This window comes from Astyanax mexicanus, chromosome 14 (genome assembly GCF_023375975.1).
Source record: "Astyanax mexicanus isolate ESR-SI-001 chromosome 14, AstMex3_surface, whole genome shotgun sequence".
Taxonomy (NCBI): Eukaryota; Metazoa; Chordata; class Actinopteri; order Characiformes; family Acestrorhamphidae; genus Astyanax; species Astyanax mexicanus.
In genome coordinates, this window is record NC_064421.1 from 7,051,424 (window position 1) to 7,078,682 (window position 27,259).

At 37.9% G+C, this 27,259-nt stretch overlaps 1 protein-coding gene across 20 annotated transcripts in view; it reads left to right on the forward strand.

Moving 5' to 3' along the window:
• The window catches only part of nrxn3a (neurexin 3a), a 504,128-nt gene that overhangs the window by 142,056 nt on the left and 334,813 nt on the right, over window positions 1-27,259 (forward strand). For all 20 annotated transcript variants that reach the window (XR_007424264.1, XR_007424265.1, XR_007424266.1 and 17 more), the window contains 2 exons: window positions 6,803-7,241; window positions 10,867-11,250. Coding sequence is in view for 17 of the 20 variants with exons in the window: in XM_049464234.1 (XP_049320191.1) it covers window positions 6,803-7,241; window positions 10,867-11,250 (823 nt within the window). In the remaining 3 variants the exon portion in view is untranslated. The remainder of the gene's footprint in view (window positions 1-6,802; window positions 7,242-10,866; window positions 11,251-27,259) is intronic.

Below are 27,259 nucleotides of genomic sequence, written 5' to 3' on the forward strand. Positions count from 1 at the left end.
TAGCTCAGACACAACTGGTTCAATTCATCTTGTAATTGTCAGCTTTGGTGGATCTATTTGTGCTAGGAGATTTCTAATCATGCTGGATATTTGCTCTCCAGGAGGCAAGCAGCATACACGTAACAGTTTTGAGCTACAAGTAAGGACAACTTAAGACTATTCATTCATACAGTCTATGCATGCAGTTTGCACAATGCTAATTGGGAGGGGGTATTAGCTTCTATTACCTGTTTGCTACATTTCCCTTATAGTGGAATTACAACACTATTCTGCTAAAAAATAACAATCTGGGCAGTTTAGGCTGGGGTTGACAAACATGTCAGCATGTGAAATCCAACATTTCCAATGTAAATTTGAGGTATGAGGTATGCCTATAGTGAAGTATCCATCAGTCGAATTTGGCTAATTAAGTTAGGGCCCTATTTTATCGACCTTTTATTTAGCCAGCAACTGCGCACCGCACAGCTTGATTTAGAGCGTCAGTGTGTCTTTGCTATCATAATGATGGGAAAAGTATGCTTTGTGCAGCTTAATATGTACCAAAAACATGTACTAAATCTCATGGGTCTGTTTTGGTCATAACGAAAATAAAAATCAGCATGTCACTTGCCATTCCCTTTAAGAGTCAGGTGCTGTTTCAGGGTTGTTTCATTCTGTTTTTTGCTTAAGTGTTTGCATAGCTGCCATTGGGCATATGCTATGGGTTTGTGCACTGCTGCACAAAGCAGGTGGGTGTATGAGCGTTGGGCACATGACTGTTGCCAATTTACTGCTTAGACGTCTGACGGTTGACTGTTGTTTTGGTTGTATGCAGTCATTGGTGCACCTGTGTTTTCCGTTGCCAAGATAGCAATATGCAGGAAACCTGCACACACTCCATTTTAGGATAACCATACATATCAGTGTAGATATATATAGATACATAAACAACACAGGCGGAAGGTGTCAAAAGAGACTTTTGGTGGGGTGTAAGATAGCAGTGAACATCACACATCAGTAATATCATTTTACACTTAAGCTGTTAATTAAACACTAGCAGTATTGATTTTTACACTGAACAATTTGTTAACCGGCGTGATTAGCTAGATCAAGCTGGTTGAGCTACGTGACCAAGCTGTTCAACCAGTATAACCAGCATCACCAGGGTTGCTGACCAGCATGACTAGCATTACCAAAATTAAATGAATCATCTTTAGAAACATTTAGAGGCCTTGTGGGGTCCATGTCTGCTATGCTTAGATCTGTTGCGGGGGACTTATTTTATATTAAGCAGGTGATGATGATGAAGCCAATCATGTACAGTGCACTCTTAACCGGAAACAACCGTCCACCTGAAGGATTGCATTGGGCAGAGTGACAAATCCATATCTGGGTATACAATACATTCACACATCCACACACCAGAATCCAATTTTTCACGACAATTTAGCGTATCCATTACAGGTGGTGTTAATGTAATTGCTTATTTACTTACTATCACTCACTTCTTCTGAAACTCAGCTTCAGTTGGTTTCGTAAATCCATTTTTGGATGTTGTGCAGGGTGCATGTACTGTAGATGGACATCAGATTGCTCCTTGATCCATGACGCCCCACCACAGCAGGCCATCAAGCCACCCTGTACTGGGTCCTCATGCAAAACTCTAACCGAGTGCCACCTGGCACCCTTGACTGGTGAATAATCTATACCAATTTCCAACTTTTCTCCAGTTTGACCCAGGAGCCATTAATTCTATGAGAGCGGTGGGCAGGCTGTGTCGGCAGAGATTTATAGTATGCGCAGACAGCTGTGGATGATGAATGGGCGTGTCATTACGGGCCCACCGCAGACCGAGGACCGAGCGGGGGCCAGGGGCACACGCTGGACCTCGCTAAAGCGCATGGCCACTCTTCCAGCTCGCTCTCTTCTCACAACATGGCTGCCTCGGCTAAGCTGCAGCCCTAAAACCCCCGTCAGACATCTCAATCTCTCGCCGCTCTCTCTCTCTCTCGCCGACTTTATCAAACTGGCACGAGCAGCCAGGGGCTGATGGCCTTTCTGTAGCTGCCGTATTACGGCCAGGGTTTATGGTGTCTCTATGATTGTGGAGAAATGTGTGGTAAATGGCTTGTGGGATAAATCGCCTCCTGTTCAGCCAAACCTTACATAAGAACTTCAGCTATCTCCACACAGGGTGCACCCCCACCACCCTACCCTCCCAAACACCACCACCACCAGTTTATTACAGAGTGAGTCTGCAAGGCGAGATAACGGCCTGATGAAATTCTACTCCGTCCGCATATTCAAACAAGTTTCATTCTGCTTCCACACTCAGTCAGCCTTCATATTCACTCACGGCTGAATCTATTTCATCTACAGACTTTAAATAGGCAGATGCTCAGCCCAAGTCTGTTCCTGGCTATCTACGGAATAAGGCTCAATTACGCCCGCCCCTATTTTCTCATGTCCCGGCAGACGCACCTTACACCAGGTGCCAATAGATAAATCCCTGGCATTATATTTAAATGCCGTGATTGCGTGGATGCTGTTTCAAAGCGACAACTCACCAGTCCTCGCCCCCGAGGGAACAAATATTTGTCCTCAGCACTGATGTTTCTCGGCCCTGAGTGACATCCCTAACCTTTCGCCGGCGATTAATCACCGCTCTCGCAAAGTCAATTAATTCAATTTGGGGCTCCTGAGAGGATCATTGCGCCGAAAAAAGTCTGAGCACTTTCGACACGTAAAATGTGATTTCAAAAGTCCACAGCAGATTGGACTTTTCAGGTTCAGAGAGGAGAGAGTGGACATTTTGCATTAGCAAAGCAGCAGCTCCCCAGCTGGAATTAGCCAGCTGACATTTCGTGTGCCAGTTTGAGTTCATCAAAATGACAGCGCTTCAGGATGGCATTAAACGCAGGGGTATCAGCTTCTGTCATGGAGCGCCAGCCTCTCGTGATGAGCAGAGATTTCTGAGGTGAAACCCGATAATGAAAGATAGCGGGGGGAAAAAATGCGGCAGGTAAGCTTTTCTGAGGATAAATAGGAGACCCAATATTATTGATAACAACACCTCCTTTTGCAGCTCTTGTGGAGCTCTGTAAGAAGGGGAAGAGGGGATATTGAGCATGGAGAATGCACTGACCTCATATGGATAATTAGGATTGACCTGGAGACAGATAAGCTCGGCCCCCGTGTCATTTGAATATTACTTTGTATTAAATGGTGTGTAAAGCAGCGGAGACACAGACATACTGAGAGAGGACACCATGCATGTATGAGTATGTTACACTATATTATCTTTGGACACCTCTTCTTATGAATGTAGGTTGTAACTATTGCTGACAGAGATATGAAGCTTATCTAGTCATTGTAGAGTGGCACATAGCGGCCAATAGAATAAGTCTCTCTGAAGTAGATAGACATGAACCTATGGGCGCCATTCTCAATGCCAGGTGTGAGCTATGTAAAGGCGTTTAAAGCCCCCTAGCACATGGCATTAACTTGGATCCCCCTACACTTAATATAAACTACTACTTTTCCCAACACTGTTTTTAATGCTTTACAAAATAATCCATTCCAGTTGTTGGATAGGAGAATACACTTATCACTGAAAGTCCTCTCAAGGTTTTCCTAGCTGCCTACAACCGCTCACCTCATGCAATCAAATTGTAGTCAGTGCAGTCATTAAATAGTCAGTGCAGGCTGCTGAATACTGGAGGAGGTCACGTCAGCCCCATTGCTATCTCCCAATATAAAGTTTTTTCTAAAATCTTATTCATTTTTTTATATCAATTACCCTAGCCATGTTAAATGAAACAATAAAATAAACAATGAAATATTAACAGTAAGCATTGCCTTGTTTAATTAGGGTATTATATTATTGGTTAATGATCAATTATTTGCAATATTTGCTCCCTCCCCATAAACAATGGACAGAAAGTCAGAATTCTCCCAAAGAACACTTTTTTTTTCCAATGGAAATGCTACGGCTAGTCAGATCTATCAGTTAGCATAATGTTAGCTATCATTACTTCCAAATCACTCTGATGATATTTATTGATATGTGAAATTGCAGTGAGTGACCAGAATACTTCTGTAGCCTGTTTTTTTTTAAGACTAATATAGTAATTACATTAAGTAAAATTTGAAGATATTTAACAATCTGTTAAAATACACTAGAATGCAGGAAATGACATCTAATTCATTAACATTATAAACAGACACAATAAAACTCACCCCTCTTAACAGTGTGCCTTCCCTCCACATTACAAATACATCTGATGCCCCTGCTCCAGCATTATTTCCAGCATAGCCCAGTATTTCAATATTTTCAATAATTCTAAAGGACCCATAGGTACAGAGGCACGATATGCAATCTGTTGCTGATTACATCGATGTGTTGACCCAATCTATTGTAAATACCTTTGATTTTAGTAGAAACAGTTAAAAAGCCGCTCCACAATACTTTTGTCCATATAAGGTACAAGTATCCCCAGGCTACTATTGATTTAAGGTGGAGAAATAATATTGTATATAATATACTGACCCCAGATATTTGCAGTAGTTGTGTTAAACATGAGGCCCTCAGGGTATGTGTGAGATTTAACAGAGTCAGTGGAGGTCAATACATCTGAACCAGCGTAAATTACGTGCTGAAAGTGCTGGCTGCTGTCTGAACCAACAGTAACGACAGCGACAATCTGTTTCCTGTCCTGAGAAAGTGTTTGGAGCTGGTGTGTGAGGAACGCGATGTGCCTGACCTATGCATGGCTTTGTTTGAGGAATGGATCCCCCCAGGGATGGCGATATTTATGATGTGGCTGATAAGGCTGGTGAAGGAGGCTTGTCCTCCGCAGGGAAAACAGACAATCTCTCAGTGCTGCACCTTCCTCCAGGCCAGGAAGAGAGAGAGAGAGAGAGAGAGAGGGAGAGAGCAAGAGAGAGAGAGATGGGCTGATTTACAGCCGCATCCAGAAGGATTATCTGTAATCTCAGGCTGAGAAACGGGACTGATTCCTGCGACTGTGGCCAGACTATATCCAGAGAGCTATAAGGCTCCAAAACATACCCAAGCACAGATCCACCCTTCAGAGAGAAATTTAGTGAAATTGGACTTCAGCTCCACACTTTAGATCATCTACCCTACCCATCTAATATTTGGGAATACAGTAAATCTATTCTTACTGAAATTTAACATTTACAAAGAAGGCATTCTTTTTAAATGATACATTTTAATAAGATTGTGACTAGTTCAAACTCTACTACCTTTGCATATTACACTTGCATATTACCTGATTTGGACATGGCCTCATCTGTTCTTTGGCAGGTTAAGTAAATCCATTGACAATCCTACTTTTTTTGTTTATTATGAAAAAAAATCCTGCAGGAGTTTTGTTACAAATCTGATGCAAATCTGAGAGAATTTAACTTAAAGCTTATGCACATGTCTTCAAAAGCAATGAAAGCAGGTTTCTTATTTATTTAATACAAATACAACACCATTCTCATGACTACGTTTCATAACAATAAATATGGTGGTCTCAAAATGAGGTGTGTTCAGGTAAATTTCTGGCGTATTGCTATCTTGGCAACAGAAAACAATGGTGATCCACTGACTAAATACAACCTAGGCAGATGTCAAACGTCAGACATTCATTGCTATCTTGGCAAAGCAGGCTTTCCACATGTACACTCTGACTTGTTACACACACACATGGACATGCAGCAGTGCACAAACCCAAATTTACAAATCAACAAAAATTTGAATACAAATAAAAGAATATTGCTTCTCCTGTAAATGAGAAGTGCTGCACCATTAAAATGCTAATCCACTGATTTGGCTTTATTGCATGTTACAGCCAAAACACACCCATGATTATTTAGTGAGCCAAGCAAGGCATACTTTTCCCGTTGTTACGATAGCAAAGACACACTGACATGCCTTAAATCAAACTGCACAGTATGCGGTTGGTGGCTCACCTATAGCTCGCTAAAATAGAAGTCCAACAAAGCTGATTAGTTCAGCATATATTTGGTAAAATTCTCCTTTGTTTGTGGAACATTGATTAATTGGAACGATCATTGATTGGTATTGTTGCCAAAAACACCAATCAATCCATCTCAAAATGCATTTTGATTGCCCGCCAGCCAAACTACTTTTTACCAATCATTGACTTCAGGTATCCACTGAAACAGAAAATATCAATACAGTGTACATACTGTGCTATTACACTACTATGGCATCACTGCAGAATGCAAATTGGCATGTACAGATGCAGATGTAGGGATGGAGAGTGCCCTATTTTTGTTATTGTAAATCAATTTTTATTAAAAGCAGCATATCAATGACTGATAAGCTAGATTGCAGGGTTTTGGTAAACTTTTTGTAGGTGATCAGTTACTACAGACATAAAGAGCCACAACCTGATAAAAAATATGATCTGGCATATCTACCTGTAGTCTCCTTAAAATACATTATAAGCATATTATACCCCCCTTTCTCTTTTTATCTCTGATCTCCATCATTCAACCACTGATTCGGAACTTTTGTAAGTATCTTAGGGAGTAAGGTTCCGTTCAATGGAAATGCTATTTAGTCCAAGACTAGACTTAATTCTTGTCTAGGAAACTCATATTCTAAACCATAATGTATTAAGGTACCCTGACTTATTGGCATTAGTGTTTGATATTTTGAATAAAATCAACAATCTCCATCTTTCAATTGAACTCTATCACCACATGTTGACCTGTAGCCTCCTAAAAATACCTTATAAGCATTTAAGCATCCAATTGTTCTGTTCTTTTGTCTCTTTCAATGCAGGTTGTCTACAAAAACAATGACATCAGGTTGGAGCTGTCTCGACTGGCTCGCATCGTGGATCCTAAGATGAAGATCCAGGGAGACGTGGTGTTTAAGTGTGAGAACGTGGCGACTCTAGACCCGATCTCCTTCGAAACACCCGAGGCCTACATCAGCCTGCCTAAGTGGAACACCAAGCGCATGGGGTCCATATCCTTCGACTTCCGCACGTCCGAGCCCAACGGACTCATCCTCTTCACTCACGGAAAGCCCCAGGACAGGAAGGCCACTGGCAGCCAGAAAAACACCAAGGTGGACTTCTTCGCTGTGGAGCTGCTGGATGGAAGCCTGTACCTGCTGCTGGATATGGGCTCAGGCACCATCAAGGTGAAGGCCACGCAGAACAAGGTCAACGATGGGGCATGGTACCATGTGGACATCCAGAGAGATGGAAGATCAGGTAAGAGAGTATGTCTTTAACAAATACAACTGTCAACTACTACTACATTTGGTCCCACAACATGGTATTTTCATTTAATTCCAATTTCCACATTTAATTAAAACCATCACTTATTTTTCAACAAGGAAAACGCACAGCTTGTTGGTTAGACTAATCTAACAGGCATGAAGCAGGCACACAAAAAAAGTGCTATTTTGCGTTAGCGTCCACTTTGTCTGTCCCTCATTGTTATCTCATACTTCTTAATATGCTACTCTTAGTCTCTCTGTGTTATCAGCAAGTAGCAGGAGATCAGCGCATGCTGAATAAATGCTCGTCAGTGCTGTAGTTAATCATTCCGCTTCTCCAGACATCGCTGAGAGAACACCAACCAAATTACACATACGCAGTGCCATGAAAACAGACAGATTCCAATGCAGAAACACATCCCATACCATTTTAGACATGTTGGTAACCCTTTTGTGAACACCATGTCATGTCTGTGAGACTCATAAGCCATTATAAACATGGTTATAAATATACAGCATATAAAAAATGTATAATACATTTGAGGAGTGTCTACAAATAATCATAATGCATCATAAGCAGTGATTATATTCATATGTTGATATCAATACCAATAAACTCAGTGCCAGCTTGCATAGTCTATTATAATTGTAAAAGCTACTGGCCCATAAACACACACTGAACTATGCAGACTTACAGAGTATAGCTACTATAGCTATAGCTATAAGCCACTATAATAATATTAATAATAATGTGTTCATAAGCAGGCAATTTTGTTAGTCATAAATTTCTATGCTCATAGGGCCTTATAAACATGGATATAAGTGCATAAAACATTATTGCGTATTTATAATGCATTATGTATTGTAAACTTAATGCATCTATCTATAAACACACACCAATATATGCTATAATTACATTTAACCACTCATTAATTATACTTATTCTGAATATGTTAATAGTTTATAATCGTTTATATTGTATTATAGCATGTCTTTTATGCTCTAAAAACAGTGAAAGGCGTTCTTTATTTAAAACTATTTATATTAATTATAGATATACAGTACCAGTCTGGACACAACTTAATTTCAATATTTTTCATGCAGTAATCCATATCATGTCAAGAACTACTCAACTAAGGAAAGAAAAAAATATGTTAAGAAATGTCAAAGACTTTAAAAGTATCATCAAGTGCAGTCGCAAAGACCATCAAAAATGTTAAGATGAAACTGGCTCTCATCAGGATTGCTCCAGGAAAGAAAGGGCAAGAGATTCCTCTGTTGTACAGGATAAGTTCATCAGAGCTACCAGCCTCATAAACTACAAGTCTTCACAGAGTATGTAGGTTTGTTTAACACTTTTAAGTAACTAAATGATTCCTTATATATGTTCATTCATAGTCTGAATCACTTCAGTATTTATTTTTATAATTTAGCAAAAAAAAAAAAAAAACATTAAATGAGGGTGTGTCCAAAATTTTCACTGGTACAGCATATCTATCATTAATAATATATTGCAACAAGGAAATGCAAAGACATGCTATATAATATTTTAAATGACTATAACATGTTATATTATATATAAGTGCCACATGTTTTGGTAACAGTTTCTATGAATTTACTGTCTAAAGATTTTCTGAACAATTTAATAGCATGTTATAATGAAAATAAAATGCATTAGATTCTTATAGATATGACATTAACTAAAAATTGTTACTGAAATGTTTAGCACTGCAGAGGAGAGCTCAGGTCTGAGTTTAAGTGAATGATCTTCCACAGTACATGTATGTTAGTTAAACGCTTAATTCTTTCTGCTTATTTGCATTCAGTCTATCTCGCGCTTTCTTTTTCTCTCTCTCTCTCTCTCGCCCTTGAATCTCTGCACTGGGCCAAATCGATCAGCAACTACTCCATATCACTTCATAGCACAAGGTTCTCCGGAAGGTCTCGGGGGATATTAATAATGCAGGCTATTAGACAATGGTGTTCACGGGACTGGGCCGATGTCACTTCAGCAGAGATTAGCCCTATTGATCCCTTCCTCCCTGCTTCGTTTACACTTTACATCTGTGTGTATCTGAGGGAGGCGGCTTTACACATCCCCAACAAGGTCATAAACACAGGATAAGCCCCTAATGCAGCACTACTGCTACTGCCCTCTCTCTCTCTCTCAGTATCTGTCTCTGTCTCTCGCCCACTCTCTCCATATGTACTACCCTTCTGGATAAAACTGTGCAGTAATTCACACAGAAGTTTGGAGTTCAGACCCTCCCCTAATCCCCCCGCTGTCAGATGTGGTCTCGCAGGACGGCTGTGTAACAACTTTGTTTTCCTACAAATCACCATGGCATTTCAGAAAACAGGATTTACAACACGGCTCGTCCGAAGCAGATGGAACACAATATCCACAAAGCCAGAACTCATCTTCAGACAGACAAACTTTCCAGTTGATGGTTCAGAATAGGGTGTAATTTAAGCATTTCTGCATTTTTGTGTGAACCAGACTGAAGAATGTGATGTTTACAATGTTAAACATCAAAATTACATAACATTATACAATGCCTGTCCAAGAAAAGGTCACACACTCTCTGCCTTTGGCTGAGACATCGTTTCCACAAGCTTCTGCAATGTCACAACATTATTCCTGTTCAGAAATGCATACATTTTTCTTCAAGATCTTTTATTGATGATGGAAGGTTTGGAGTACTGCACAAAGTCTTCTCCATCACATCGCAAAGATTTTAAATCGGGTTCAAATCTAAAATCCTGTCCCCTGGACTCTACACTTTTTCACAGTCTGAGCCCGATGAATCCTAGAATCCTTGTCACCTTGGAATATGCCAGTGACATCAGGGAAGAAAAAAAATTATTGATGAACCTTTTAACATAGACTTACATTAAAAAAAGCTGAAGCACTTCCTTCTCCCAGTATAACATTGTGTAAATTCAATTGGCACCTTCTGTGTTCATTGCAAAATGTGTGCAACCCAAAACCACAGTGCCTCATCCACTGATGATCTTACTCCATGCCTACTTCACATTTTCCACTTGCACTTTTTAAAAAGCAACAGTGCTTGTGAATATATCTACACTGATGCGAGTGGTGGCCTGAAAATGAGGTGTGTTCAGGTACCTGTACATTTCTGGCGTATTGCTATCTTGGCGATGGAAAGCACAGGTGCGCCACTGACTGATTTGACCCTCAGACGTGCATTGCTATCTTGCAGTAAATTGTCAATGGTGGTTGGTGATTTCACCTTACGCCCAAAACACCGCTTTGCCCATTTCAAGACCCTCATCGTTATGATAGCAAAGACACAATGACACGCCCTAAATCAAGCTGCACGGTGCACGATTGATGGCTTGCCTATAGATGGCTAAAACAGAGAATCCAAAAATCCACCTAAAATCCTGCCCAAAGTTCTTTCCCTCTCCTTCCACATGATTATATGCTAAGATTAATGGTTTAAACTAACAAACGTAAAAACTGAAATGAATTGAAAGTTGAAATTTGATTGTTTTTTGTCCTAAAATTGAAAAATTCCACATGTGCATCACTGTAAAGTCAAAAGATTGCTACTGTTTGACTCTGAACATGTACTGTTCTTTCTGTCCTGCAGGAACTATCTCAGTGAACAGTCGGCGTACGCCTTTCACTGCCAGCGGGGAGAGTGAAATCTTGGACCTGGAAGGAGACATGTATCTGGGTGGCCTTCCTGACAACCGGGCCGGTCTTATCCTACCCACGGAACTGTGGACTGCCATGCTGAACTACGGCTACGTGGGCTGCATCAGGGACCTGTTCATCGACGGGCGCAGTAAGGACATCAGGCAGATAGCGGAGGCCCAGAACGGAGCTGGCATCAAGCCCTCCTGTAACAAGGTGTCGGGCAAGCAGTGTGAAAGCTACCCCTGCAAGAACAAGGGTGTCTGTAAGGAGGGCTGGAACCGCTTCGTCTGCGATTGCACCGGAACCGGCTACTGGTCCCGCACCTGCGAGAGAGGTGAGTAGGGCTGAGTGATACTGGAAGTCACTTTAAAGCAGAGGTCACTAATAGCTGGACCGATAAACTACTGAGAAGGATTTCATTCTGACAGTTTATTTAAAGCGGCTGAACTTTTCTTGTCTTTACAGTATATACGGTGCTTTGCAGCGCAGTAAACTCACAAGCAGACCTATCATGTGTGCTGTAAGATCACCAAGCGCTCTCCTCTGCCTGCTGTTTGAGAATAAAGCAAAAAAGGCTAATTCAGATGGTGTGCACCAGAAAAAGAAATTAAAATACTACATTTATAAAAAAAAAAAACATACCAACAGTAATGATATTAAATAAAATAAATCTGCTGTTTTTAATCAAAGCTGATATGCTGGCCAAGTTCAGCAAACATTCCTCCATATATTGTACGATTTGTCATTCTTATAATTATCATGACAGGCAGGGCTAATATAAATCTAATATAAATAAAATCAAATAGAATAAATATATCATTTTGAAACAAAGTTCACATACAGATTCAAATTAATAGATATGAATAGATAAATGTTTCCATGTATTGTATGATAAGTCAATAATGTATGCCACAATAGTATATACTTAATATACTGAATATATTAGTATTTGTAGTTTGTTTTGTCTTTCAGTTGTTATAAAATGATATAAAACACTGAGAGAACTACTAGGCTTCTTCAGTATACAGGATATAGCACTGAATCATAACACAAGCACAAAAAAAATGACGACAGTCCAGACCTTGGCCTGACTAAATTTTCTCTGACTAGACCGTACTGAATTAAAATGAATCTAAATTAAATTCCCCTGCATTAAAGGTTTTACCCAAAATTCACAAATTCCGCCAGTTGTGACTACAAGGCAGTAGAGCCTTGGATAAATTTGTGCTGTGGGTGGGTGAGCATTATCCTCCTGAAAAAGTAACAGGTAACTTAACAAACATAATCATCCTAACTCTCTATTTCTATTTATTGTGTTTGCCTGTAAAAAAAAAATTCTCATCCTCATCAGTATTCAGTGTGTGTGATTTATTGGTGTTCCCTGACATTTTAAATGCTTTACTTTAATCTGATATTTTATTACAAAGTGTCACCGTGGTCTCCTTCCAACTTCAAGCAGGTCTCAGCATAAGAGTCATTAAGATATTTGTTTTTTAATAATCGCTATACTGAGTTCAATAGTCTTTTGAAGCAATAAGGTTACATTCACATAAAAAAGCCAATCAGCTTCATGTTTTAATTCTGCTTTTGACATACAAAAATCCAATCTGGTGCCATTTGTAAACAGAGGATTAGTTCTCACCTAATCGTAATAAATAAATAAGCTCGTTAATCTCCCAGAGAACGCTTGACCTGAGCTGGAGTTGAGTCTGACTCTAAGGGGATTCCAGCTTTCAGACGTGGCCTAACGTGCAGCTGTAGATGACGGAGTCGTACCTCGAGGTGATGTCATGCAGTAAGCTGTAACAGTACATGAATAATAAAGAGAATTACAAGGCTAATGGTGGAACTAATGAACTTACCTGAGTCATTACCAGTGTGAGTTTTTAGTCTGTTCTACACAGACTCTGGAGATACTGGAAAGTGCTGTAGTCTTTTAGAAACCAGTGTCATGGGTGTGTTGGTTCCAGATCAGCTAGGTCATGAAGCCAGGAATACAGTATGTGGTTCATATGGTCTTCTTACAGTAATGCTTGGTAGGTTATATTATACTGTATTGTATCGTATTGTATTACAGCATTTCCAGATATTATTGTGTTTTTTTTTTTCTTTTCTAAAATAAGATGGCCATTTTCAAGCCAGTTTAATGCTGTTTTTCAACATGTACCATTGGAAAAGCCAGAAATAAGGTCCCAAATCAATCAATTAACCTTTTTTTTGTATAGCAGAGCATTTACAAAATCATTGATTGAAGTGCCAATAAAAATGCTAACTTCATTTAATCATTTAAATTAAAATGAAATGTAAAATAACACAGTGAATAAAATATTAAAAATAGATATAAATCAAACTTGAGGTTTAATTGATAAGAAATTAAGAAAAAAAGAAGATAAGAGATTAATAAAAAAAAACATAATACAATAAAAATATAATTAACAAAATAATAAATCATAATGGTAAAATAAACAAATTAAAATAAGTTAAAAAGTAATAATACAAAACTATTCAAAATAAAATAATGAAAAAAAAAAAAGAATAAGTAAGATTAAATAAAACAGTCACATATTGTCAGCAGATGGAATATAAGGAATGGTCTCTGCAGGAGAACCATAAAACATATACCATATACTTCATACGCTTCTACTGTTCCTGGAACAGGCAGCAGTAATGTGGTGTATCACACACTTTCTGAGATACTGAGAGAGTGCAGTACAGCGTGGCCTCTGCATTCGTTTGTGTTAAATGTCAGTTATGGTGATCAACACAGGCATCACACTGAATATATCAGCTCTTATTATTCTGAATGTGCAGGCGGAGAGAAACACAGTGTGCCCACATGCACAGGAGACACGGCTAAACATTGTCATTCATGTCTGCAGTCCTGCCACCGGGCAAATAAATGGATCTGGCCAAGTGTTAGTCTCTCTCATACACACTCACATACCTGCATAAATTTGGCCTCGTCTGGTGTGTGTGTGTGTGTGTTTTGCTTGTTTACTGTTTATTTGTTTTCTGGGGGGGTAATGATGGGTATGCATTTGTTTTGTGGCAATTTAAAGTCTTTTTAAAACCCAAAAGCCACATATACTGCAACTTTGCATAAACTAAAATATATATTTTAGGTTAGGGTTTTTTTTTTTTTTTAAATTATTGAGTTTATATGCTGCCATGCCAAAAGTCATGGGACAACAGTATGTACATTTTTCTTGAAGTGTTTTCTTAGGGAATGGCTTGCGAACCGCCACACCTGTATAAATTATGAGGTATTATAATACTTTTTTGGGTTTAGACAAAATAAAGAAGGAATGAAGGAAAATAAAAAAGAGAAGGAAAAAAAAATAATACATCCATGTAAAAATAGAACAGTCCCTAAATAGTTATTTTAATATACGGCTCTGGGAAAAAATAAGAGTCCTCTTAAACATGATGTTTCTTAGATTTTATTGAAAACCTCTGGAATATAATCAAGAGGAAGATGGATGATCACAAGCCATCAAACCAAACTGAACTGCTTGAATGTTTACACCAGGAGTGGTGTAACGTTATCCAAAAGCAGTGTGTAAGACTGGTGGAAAAGAACATGCCATGATGCATGACAACTATGATTAAAAACCAGGGTTAATCCACCAAATATTGATTTCTGAACTCTTAAAACTTTATGAATATGAACTTGTTTTCTTTGCATTATTTGAGGTCTGAAAGCTCTGCATCTTTTTTGGTATTTCAGCCATTTCTCATTTTTCCACAAATAAATGCTCTAAATGACATTATTTTTTATTTGGAATTTGGGAGAAATGTTGTCCGTAACTGATTCAGAAACAAAAGTGATTTCTTCATTTTTCAGAGCTGTATTTGTTAAATCCCTATTCATAATATAGCTTATGTGCCTCATAATTTGTAACTCGCTTTGGATAAAAGCATCTGTTAAATGCAATGTAATATAAGGTAATAAAAAGAATATACTACAGTATATTAACATCTTGATTGCTGCATCTTAAATTGGGTTGTTTCACAGAGGCAAATTTACAGTAATTTTGACACTGGATAAATACTTTTAAACTTAACTGTCTATAACTCTTATTAGATAAACGAGAGAGTTTAGACATCCATATAGCCATAGCTATGCCCATCCAGCGTTGTGTTCGATTCTGCCATGCTTTGGCCATCATCAAAGTGAAAGGCCCAGCGGCTACATTCCTACCTTCCCTCAGAAACCCAAACCCAGCGCTGGCCAAAAGCAGCCGACCTTTTCCTGATACGCATCCAATTCCATTATCTCTGGCTCCAGCTGCCCACGGGCTCGGCCCTGTCCCCAAGCATGAGAGAGACCAGCTCTTTTTATCAGCACTCTCAGATTTGCCACTTTGTCTTGAGTACGCTGGGCATTTGGCTCCACCAAGCTTTTCTGCCTCAGAAAGTCTGACTTCCACAAAGCAAACGCTGCCCATCTGTATTTCACATTTCAGCTGCTCATCGTCAACATCGGCGTGGGTTTCAGGCGGTCTCAGGGTCCCGGAGCAAGGAGATATAAGCTTTACGCACACCTGTCTTAGAGGTTTTTATTTACTGTCAGAGTAACAGTGGTTTTGTACAGTGTTAGATGATGCAATGATGACGTAAATGAGAGTGGATTCACCCACAATATTAAACAAGTTAAAATGAGTATACAAACAAGAAGGAGTTTTTATTGTTATGGCTGATGTATTCAATGTCTGTATACATAGAACTGGTTTTATTGTTTTGGCTGATCACTCTTTTATTGGCATATGATGGCATTTGTAGAGTTAGACATTTTAATAGGCTTGGTAATGTAGTGTATTGCTTAATATTTAAATGCAAGTAATTTTGAGGAATTTCTCTTCTTATGATAATAATAACTCAAGAACAATAAGAATGCTATTAATAATAAGCATTCTTAATTGTTTGTTTCACAATTATTAATACAATGCTTACAAAGTTCAAGAGTAAGTGAAATAGCTATTATAGAAATGGACAGTGGTGAACTCTGGCTATTTATAGAGCAGGATCGAAAAACAAAAATTAAGCATATCCTCTACACAACACGGGGCATGTACATTTTAAAAACATAAAAGGATATTAGATATAAATTGAATGGATTTTTTAGACTTTGTATCATCAATGGCAGCAATGTAATATGTCTTGTACCATCAAATTTAATTTATCACATTGTGACTGGCTCCTATAGGGCACCACATCACATTTAATCCAATGGTGGGCATGTTTTTTTCTCACCTGTAAGCAAACTCTGCACAGCACTTCAGCCATCTTCCATTCTCTCTACTGGAAAGGTGCCCTTTTGGACAGTGTCTAGACGGGGTGTCATAAAAGCTACTTCATAGCAGCACCCTTTTCTTCTGGAAGGACACAATATAAAATTTTCCTGATCTGGAGTTCACACCATCATAATTTATTGCAAGAATGGGCACTCCAGCAGGTACTAAATCACATTTTTGCACACTAAAAAGGGCACTTTGTCTCTTTTTTTGTCACTCTTAAAGGCACAGAGTGCCGCCACATTGAGTTTATCAGAGGGTGTGTGTGAAGTTTTTGGCCAAGGAGGATTAAGCTCTATACATGAATTATACTTACTTTTACAAACAGGAAGCTAGACTAAACATCTAAAGGAAATACATCATGCACCCACCATAAATAAAGCCTATTGAGGAAGAACACGTTATCAAGTTTTCCTGATATAGAGTTCACACCATCATAATGTATTGCAAGTATTGGCACTCCAGCAGGAACTAAATCACATTTTTGCACACTAAAAAGGGCACTTTGTTTCTTTTTTGTCACTCTTGAGGGCACTTTAGCAATGCTTTTTTAACCAGAGGGGCAGTTGCCACCCCTGCCCCCACATTGAGTTTATTACAGGGTGTGGGTGAAGTTTGTTGCCGAGAAAGATTAAGTTATATACCTGAACTATGCTTACTGTTACAAACAGGAAGCTTAACTAAACAGCTAAAGGAAATACATCATGCACCCACCAAACATAAAGCCTATTGAGTCTGTAGACTGAGATTAAATTTACTGTAGCAAACAAGATACTCATGAATAGAAGCATACGAATCGATTTCACAATTTCCTGTCAGGTTGATTAATACAAATGTGGTCGTTCTGTTCCACAGCAAACCTGCTTTCAGCTGGTTCTACAAAGAAAAAGAGTCTCCAATAATGTATTACCAGTAAGAATAAAAGAAAATTCGTACGCTCTCCTCTGTCTACTCGTTCTCACAGAGATAAAGAGCATGGTGCTATCACCTCCCAAGGTCATCTCCTATCATTTAAAATGAAGCTATTTCAGTGCCATTATTGAGCACAAGCTAAAGAATGAATGATTATGATGAGAATGGGCATGGAGGAGATGGATTTGGCAGACAACACTAATTATGTTTGTAGGCGCCTTGCCAGGCCTGAACGAGTGTTGAGGGTATATTCTCTGTAAGTAGAACAAGATTTATGGGATATTTGCAGGCCAACTGCTTTCTCTAAGATTTATATTGGATAAAATAATACTATGAAGTAAAAACTGTATGTTTTCACTGAAATTTTATAATCAAATGAATTTTATATGTCAATTTAATGGACGTACAACTTAACTATGAACAGATGCAGAATATATAGATACGTTGAGAAAATTCTATTTGTAAACTATTTAATAATAATGTTTATTATTAATATACATAATCGCAATTATTATTTTAAAAAAGTACATTTTCGTGTAGGAAATGTCAAACGGTTATGCCACTAGAGTGGATTCCATAGGCAGTTCCTAGGCTGTTGGTGCTTTCCATTGTCTTGCTAGGTGGCTGTTACGGTATTCCAGAAATTGCCAAGCGGTTGCTTGGGAGTCTCTTTGATTGCAATTGTTTGGTATGGTGTTGCTGCGTGGTTGTGTTGTTGTTGCTAGGTGGTTCCTAGGTACTTGCTATGATATAGGTAGTTCCTATGATTAAATGGTTGCTGTGGTATTCCAGTTTCTTGCCATAAAGTTAGTATATGGTTGTAGGTAGTTGCTATGGTACAGTATATGTGGTTACTGTGGTTTTCTGAGTGGTGGCTGTGTAGTCCCAGGTGGTTACCAAGGCATTGCAAGCGTTTGCTTGGGAGTCTCTTTGGTTGCAAGTGTGTTGGTATGATGTTGCTTGGTGGTTACGGTGGTGTTGCTAGGTGGTTCCTAAGTACTTGCTATGATTTAGCTGGTTCCTATGAACAAATGGTATCCCAGGTTCTTGTCATGAAGTTGTTGTGGTAGGTGGATGCTATGGTACAGTATATGTGGTTGCTGAAAAAAATATATATTTTTATTTATTTTATTTATGTGCTCAGAATGAGCTTTTCTAGTTTATAGTCTATAAAGTCTATCAAGATTATATTGTGTATTAATAATGATTTATACACAATTTGACACAATATCATTAATAACATAATGTAGACTAATAAAACAGTATAATCTGCAGTGAGAACATGTTTTCTGTTGCTGCTGAATCTTACGAGTAAAGATGAGTCAACCTATGTTGTACAATTTGATTGACTCTGATCCTCAGTTTAAATTAGTTTAAAACATTATTATAAAATTACCAGAATGATCGGTGATTAGGTGAAGGTGAGTTGCGATATATTAGATATTTAAGTCAGGATTACTGCAATAATTGGCTACATTATTCAGTGATATGCTGTGATTCGGGCCATTGATTTTTCTACTGGGTTATGTTGTGTGTGTGTGTGAGTGTGTGTTTGTTTGGGCAGATGCCCATGGCAGTGTGTATGGTAGTGTGGTTGTGAGGGTGTGTGTGTGAGGGGGGTGTGTGTCCATGCCTGTCTCTCTAGGCTCCGCACTGCTGGCCACAGCACCTGGGTTAATCGCTATTGATTCAGGCAGTGTGAAGGTCATCAGTGCTGGCCCCAGGACTCGGGGAGCCAGAATGACCCTCAAAGCTCCACCGGCCCTGTTCACCAGCACTGCAGCTCCATTCACCACACATGACACTTTTAGTTTTTCTGTAGCCTGCTGTTGTATCTAGTAACATGTCCTTTGTTATACAGAATTATATTTTAGGCTTTATTTCTGCATGTTATGCTTGTAATTGAGAGTTATGAAGTGGGGCATTCATGCTACAGTCAAATTTATGTCGTAAGATCATGTTTGGAAGCATACTGAACAAATATTAGAACATCCTTACAGCTTTAGCAAGGCTATTCCACAATTTATGGCCATAATAACTGAAGGAAGCTAGTCCAGATGTCTTGGTTATTTTTTCCTACATTGTAAATGAATAGTAAAGTCTTCCAGACTATGAAGGAACACATAAGAAATCATGTAGTAACTTAAAAGTGTTGAACAAATCAAAATGTAAAGCATTTAGGTGATCTTAACTGCGCTGGTAACTCTGATTAACTTATCCTATGCAACAGGAGGGAACTCTTGCTCTTCATTTCCTGGTGCAGTCTTGATGGGAGCCAGTTCACAGCCACTGCACTTGAGAATACTTTCAAATTTCCACTTGTCTGATATAATATTAGCTCCAGTTTGGTTCAGCTGAGGTAGTCTTGGTAGGTTTGTTTTAGAGGGAGTGGAGAATGAAGCTTGTCAACTAGCATTAGCTTTTAGCATAGTGCAGACTTTGAGTTTGCTTTTGAGCTCTTGTTTTTTGTGGACACTGGCACAGGAGGAAAAGTCACAGTCACAATGCTAGGTGCCAATAGTAACCCCTATTTATCATAAATAGCAGAGACTGGATGTGAATAGCTGCTCTCCAGTATTAACAACACATTTATAAACCCATATTCCACTGAAACAGGTAAATACATTTGACCAGAGTTTTTGTTTTTCCGGTACTTTTGCTTATATACTTCACTTAGACAATGTTCAAACATGTTTGATAAAAGTTTCAAACACTCTAAAAACTACTTTAAGGTAAATTGTGATGATACATGGACTGTTTTGCTTCAGAAAGCTTTTAGCATATTGATTTCATGTTCCAACATCTCTGATTATGTTAGAAAGAGCACAGAGGGATGACACCCATGGAGGTTTTGCTCGTAATTACTCTTTCAAACCTAATCTGGGTAATTATGTCAGTGATTTTGGTTCTTCCTCAGGTTGTCATTTCTTTTGATTGCCTGCAATTCTCTCTTTTTTGCCCTCTGGAGATGATGAGGAGGTTGTACCTCAGAAAAAGGCACAATAATTAGTCTACAACTCCTAGATAAAAAGAAAAATAACACACACATACACACACCTACAAAACAGAATAAAAATGATGCAAATACTCTAGCATTCAGGTACAGACAAGGGCTGAATGCTAAACATTTTATTATACATTGATATGCCAAATATCATGAGACAGGAACTAGTGTAACGTCCCATGACGTTTGCCATGTCTCTTCAAAGTTAAATAATGCTTTATCAATAGTGTTTTTAACTTGTTAAACTAGCTTGTTTTTAATAATAACATAAATATTTCTGTAAAATGTCAGAAAATGTTTTCTTCAACAAAGAGTGCTTTTTATTTTATGATTTGTTTGTTAAATTTAACAACTAAACACTGTTAAAATGGTATTCTTGCCATTTTAATTGGATTTTCCAGAGAAAAATATTGTACAATTTATTGGAAAAAACGTATTTACAGTGCCCATTCAAATTTGCAAAGGTTTTTATCTCTGTGTAGGCGAACATTTTTTTAAAACAATTTAAATCTATAAATATTTTCAAATACATGTTGACATAGCCTTGTGCAAGATAATTTTCTTAAAAAAAAAAAAAAAAAAAAAACATTTCTGTGCCTCTGAAAAAGTTCATAATGAGAGTTATCTTGTATTTAAGGATACCTAGAGTAATGTATAATTTATTTTTTTGACAAAAAATATTTGGTAACACTTCCTATGAACCCTGTATTCATAATGTATTATAAATGCATTTCTAATGCATTATATGACATGCATAATACCTTATAATGACTGTAATAAGCCTGTATATTAAATCATAAGTACTTACAGTGGCATTCATAACACATTATAAACTAGTATATAAGGGTTTTTAAAGAAAGGGCTTATAATGCCTAATAATATATGTTCATAAGAACTTTTTTTTTTGTTTTGATATAATGCATTAAAATATGCAGCTGTGGTTTCTAAAATTAAGCTTTTATATAAGTGCGTAACACATTATAAAGCCTTATATACAGTCATTACTGTCAAGACATTATAGTAAGGCATAATAAATTTTACTTCATGTTAAAAAGCATATGGAAATTCACTTTACTTAAAGTCAGTAATGACTGTATATAAGGCTTTATAATGTGTTACACACTTATATAAAAGCTCAATTTGAGAAATTATAGCTGCAAATTATAATGCATTATACCAAAATATATCAAATCTGTGTTATAGTGCATTACAACACTAAATTGTACACTATTCTTATGAACAGATATAATAAGGTAGTTTATAATGTGTTATGAATATTGCTGTAAATACTTGTGAGTTATTATACACTCTTATTACAGTCATTATAAGGTATTATGCATGTCATATAATGCACTATAAATGCATTCATTAGGCATTATGAATACAGGGTTCATAGGAAGTGTTACCAAATATTTTTTTTAATAAAAATTGGCAGCTAAAATCAGTACAAAAAATATACTTAATTAATATAATTTATACAGATTTTTGGTAAAATCACAGTGTATTATTGTCATAATTAAACTTATTTGGAGAAAAACTTTATTTTTATTTTTTTACAGCATGCTGTCACCCAATACAGGGCTAGCATGCCCTGTATGTACATGGAAATGGAAAAACTAAGGGAAAAATATCTGTATATCTGTGAACATAGCCTTAGAACAAGAACATTTTCGAAGCTGAAAAAGGTCAGATTTGATTTCAGCCCTCAGCTCTTCTTCTCTTCCTCTCGTTTCTTGGCTTCGGTATCTCCGTCTGATTTGACGTTGTGAAGGAATCAGCCCGCATTCTCCGCCTCCTGCTCCATCATTCTTCTCAGTTTGAAAAGTGTCTAATCAAGCTGAATAGCCAATCACGGCAGCGCCTGAGAGGCATCCATTTGACTGCTGCAGCGTTCTCCTCGAGTACGAGATGAAAAGGGGGTCTGCATTTCCCCCTGAATTTATCCGTTCCTCTCTTTGTGAGATGCTTCAGTGTGTTGATATTTCAAAGCCCCATCGATGATGCGTGTATAACACCAGTGTGTACACAACACGACAGTGTGTGAAGAGAGAGAGAGAGAGAGAGAGAGGGAGAGGGCGTCCGGGCTGCTGGAGAGACGAGGGGATGTGCTGATAATTTTGCTTCTCTTTACAGTTGAGGATATTGGATGTTCAGAGCTGTCAGATTGTTCCTCTGCTTCTTCTTCTCCTCCTTCACTCTCTCTATCCACAGCTTAAACCTTTCTTTAAAAACAGGCTGACACCGGACCCCCATAAAACACTCTACCACTCACTCCACCGCTCAGAGAGCCCACCCTTACTTTTAAAAATAAGAGCACCTACAGTATATTAACAACGCCTTTAGAATTAAGCACACATTCAGCTCTGAAAAACAAATAAGAGACCCCTTAAAATAAAGAGTTTCTTTTTATTTACTAAATTGAAAACCTCTGGAATATAATCAAGAGGAAGATGGATTAACAAATGTTATCAAACCAAGCTGAACTGCTTGAATTTTGTGCACCAGAAGTGTCATTTTTACTCAAACATATACCTATAAATGGCGAAATCAGAGAAACTGATTCAGAAACTGAAGTGGTCTCTTAATTTTTTTTCCAGAGCTGTAAACTAACAATATCCTTCACACATGTGTCAACAGAGCCTAATTTAGGGCAGGTCAGTGTGTCTAGTACTAGTACTAATTCTCTTATTTAATCATGGGTGTGTTTGTGCATGAAACCAGCAGAAGATTAGCTGATATTGTTTAAGTGACAAAACGAAAAGTTTTGATGGGAGTGAAGTCATGATGCTCCTGAATGCATCCCTTCCAGGAGGAAAAAAAAACACTGCCCGCCCACACTAAAAACTGATTGGCTAACTCTTTGCAGACTCTTTGCAGAGAACAGGCCATTCGGAACCCTTTCTGCTTTGCATGGGCGCGTCATGAATATGCGCAAGAGGGGTGTGCCTTTTTCTCTTCTCTCTCTCTCTCTCTCTCTCTTTCTCTCTTTCCTTCTCTTTTCTTCTCTTTCCCTCGCATGATTTGGGAGTAAAGTCTGTGTCTCCTGCGTGCACGTTCGTGTTTACTCTTGGCCTATTCAGTCTAGATTTCAGGAGATTTTATCCGACTTGCGATCATCAGGAAGCTGTTATTGATATGCAGTAGACTCCAGCAACTTCCGGGAGACTTGGGAAGTTTGAAAAAGTGGATGGTAAAGAAGATATGTTGCACTTTGGAGCTGAAAGGCTGAACAATTGTATGTTCGTATGTTCTAGTCTGTTAAAAACTGAACTATGGCTTTCCTAGCTAATGAGCACTTGTCTGAAGGAGGTAATGAAAGAGAGCAGAAGTGGACAGAAAGCAGAGGAACAGAAAGTGGGGAAATTCTAGAGTGTCATGGAGTTTCTAGCATAGGTTACAGAACACAGTAGACACAGTTGCATTACCCTGTGTGAAATGGCCTTTACTCTAGTGTGTACTTTGTTGTGTTGTGTGGTATTAAACGCTCCACTGCAGGAAGATCTGGAGTAGCCCGCTCTGCCCACAGGCCTGTCCTGCTGCTGGTTGGCCGGTCCCTGTCCCCCACACTGGGAGAGTCAACCATTTGTCTCAATTCAGTTTAATACACACAGGGACTGTGCTCACTCTCTCTATCTCTTTCTGTCTCTCCACCACTCTTTGTTTTTATTTTAGTCTTAGCTTGCTTATTCTGCCTGGTTTTCTCTTTCTGTCTTTCTCACACTCTGTTTTTCTCTTTCTTATAGGCCCTCTTTCGTTGTGTGTGGTTTTCCTAAAACACTAGGGGCCCTATTTTAGTGATATCTAACATACTGGTCAATTGTGCATCACACAATTATGTTTTTGGTATAGTGAGGGTGCAAAAAATATGCCTTGTGCAGCTCTAAATGTGCAAAAGGCGTGAAATTATTTTCTTATTTAGTCATAGGTGTGTTTTGGGTGTAATGTGAAATAAACCAAACTCGTCAGTCTCTTCAAGAGAAAGGTGTGCTTTAAACTTGGCGTGTTTGTATCTTAACATCAAGATAACATCAATGTAGTCTTATTCTTAGTTCTGTTTATTTTTGAGTTAAAATTTTGGTTTGCATGGCACTCCTGCATAGCCAAGATAGGATTCAGTGGCTGTTGACTGTTATCAGGGTTTTAATCAGTCAGTGGCACACCTGTATTTCCCTCCACCAAGATAGAAACATACCATATATTTTCCTGAACACACCTTGCTTCCAGACCACTTCCAACTGTATTTTAACACAAGGTGTGACAATAGACTGTTGACAAGGTGTAAGATAGCAACAAGCGTCACTATGCACCTTGCCCAAGGTGTAAAGTCCATAACAGAACTGCTGTTGAGGGTTAAATGTTCCAGTGCAAAATGTAAAAATGCAATGGTATAGCTATCACAATGCAGGGTGTTACAATTCTGTATATTGTAATACAATGATACTACAAGAAAGGTGAGAAATTTAGATTTTTTATATTAAATAATACTATATAATATAATACTAAATAATACTAATAATAGAGTTGAACAGAAACTGACAAAAGATAAACTTTAAAATATATGAGGTTCATAGACAAGTGGATACAGGTGAATCCAATCTGGAGAACAGATGCTGATTGGTGGATGATGAGAATGTGGTTATCATGTGAATAGAACAGAATAGAATGGTGGATTCTGGGAAGTGGAATTCAGTGGAGTGACAAAGTTGATAGGAGTCCTGGGAAGCATGACAATTTCAGTTTTCTAGATTTCTCTTCTATATTTCTATATGTATGTATGTTATGCATGTACATAACACAATTATAAATTATAACTCTCTTAATGTTTGATAAGAAGGAGGAGTGTTGCCCTTAAGATCCAGGAATGTCCGTCATCCTAATACTAATGCATAGTGTAGATACGTCATTTAATATTTTTATTTTTTTATTTATTTTCTCATGTGTAATGTCACTAGAAATGTTACAGGCTTAAATCTTAACGTGAATAAAGTGCAATGACTAAATTCCTAAATTTATTATTTGAAAAAGTTTGTATGAATTATTCAGCAGGCTTACTCAGGCTTCCTCACTCTGAATATACAAAGAGTGGTAAGGATTAATTAATCAGTACCACAAATTATTCCAAACATGTTTAACATCTTTCAGATGAGATCTGTCTTTAGTTTTTAGAGAATTAGGGGTATTATTATTATAATCAGTTTTTAAAAGGCCCTCTCATAGTAAAAGGAGTCAGGCATCCATCAGATATGCAGTAAAAGTTTTCTGCTTTAATCAGACTGAGAGCTGAAGAGGGAAGAATTGTGAACTCGTACTGTGCTGTTTTTCTAGAACTAGAGTTTTGACAGATGAAAAATGCTGTATTTGTTCTGCTGCTTTGTAGAGTGTGAAAAGGGAACACAAACTGGATACAGCTGAGCGGAAAGACTAAAAATTGGTGCAAAAATAAAAATTCTTTCAGGGATGTCGTGATTACTTGATTAATTAAACTCTACTTTTAAATCAACTAAAGATCAATTACTGTGTTAAACATTTAAATGAACAACTCATTTTAAATAATTCTGCATTATAATATTAATATTCTAATACCACAGTATAACATACATTTATTTTGGCAACGTGCAAACAGTACTGTTGCAGATACACCAATCAGCCATAACATTATATAACAATTATACAGGTATAACAGTTAAATAAATGCACATATTAAAGGCAGCAATTAAACTTAAAACGTTTTAGGGAATTTAGGGCTTTTTTTCTCAAATTCCATTTAATTTTTTCTCATTTTCAGAAGCAATGTTAGCACTCATAGCTTGGGTGCGCACCACTTGAAAATGAGTGAAATACATCAGAGAAGAACAGGCACATTTTTGCAGCAACTAAGTAAATGTATACAACATCCGACACAATATATATTATATTTAATATGTAGCAATAAAACCAATAATAAGAAACTACTAGTCTGAAGTTAACATCAACTTTCATTAGGATTAAATAGGATTTTGTTATTAACAAAATTAATAATTTTGTTGTTCACTCTGCTCTGTTAAGTAAATAAATGTTTTTCAATCTATTTTTGTTCAAACCTCAAATCTGATTGTATGCATCGATCTTGCGTCCATGTTCTCTGCATTGCGTAAATGATATTAGCTATTAATTATATAATTTGAGCATATGCTAAACTACACTACACTAAGGCTAGCTATTTAGGAACGTAGGCCATGGTTATCCCTCAGTCCAAATTACACTAAAACATATTCCTTCCAAAAGGTAGAGGCTTTCTTCTCCACGTTTGTCTTTGAAAGCTTATCTTAAAACCCGAGTGAGTGTATGTGCAGCTCTATCGCTGGACCAGCAGCCACTAGGCTGCAGCCGATAAGAGCGGAGGACGAATTCGCCGCTCCCTCTTTCCTTCCTTTAGGTTCTGTCTGACTCCAGCCTCCCCCTGTAATTATGTGTCAGAGCTCTTTTGTGATGTATTGCACAGCGCTGTAATCAGACAGCCCGAGATGCTGGAGGAGTGTTTAGGACACTAGTGCGTGTACATACATGCAGGAGTGTGTCTCCTTATGTAGCTTATGTCTGTGTTAATACAGCCTGTAACTGCCATAACTTTATAACCACTGACAGATTGAAGTAAAGTGAATAACACTGGTTATCTAGTTACAGTGGCATCTGAGATATCTGATATATATATATAGTGAGTGAACAGTCTGTTTCTGAAGGTGATGATTTAACAGGGTAAGAATCTGAGAGTTCGATAATGCCTATTTATAAATTAATATTAATTGATGAAAACTTATTTTGAATACTGCCAATAAAAAAAAACAAAAATCAGTGTCTCATGTAATTTAAGTATTATATAAGACCAATTGGTACATTTGGCAGTGTGAGCAGTGTGCCAAGTCCTGCTGAAAAATGAAATCCGCATCTCCATAAAGGTTGACAGCAGAGGGAAGTATAAAATGCTGTAAGATTGACTTTAGTCTTGATAATAAAACACAGTGGATCAACACCAGCAGATGACATGTCTCTCCAAACCATCACTGATTGGTGGAAACTTCACACTAGACCTCAAGCAGCTTGGACTGTGTGTCTCTCCACTCTTCCTCCAGACTCTGATCCCTTGATTTACAAAT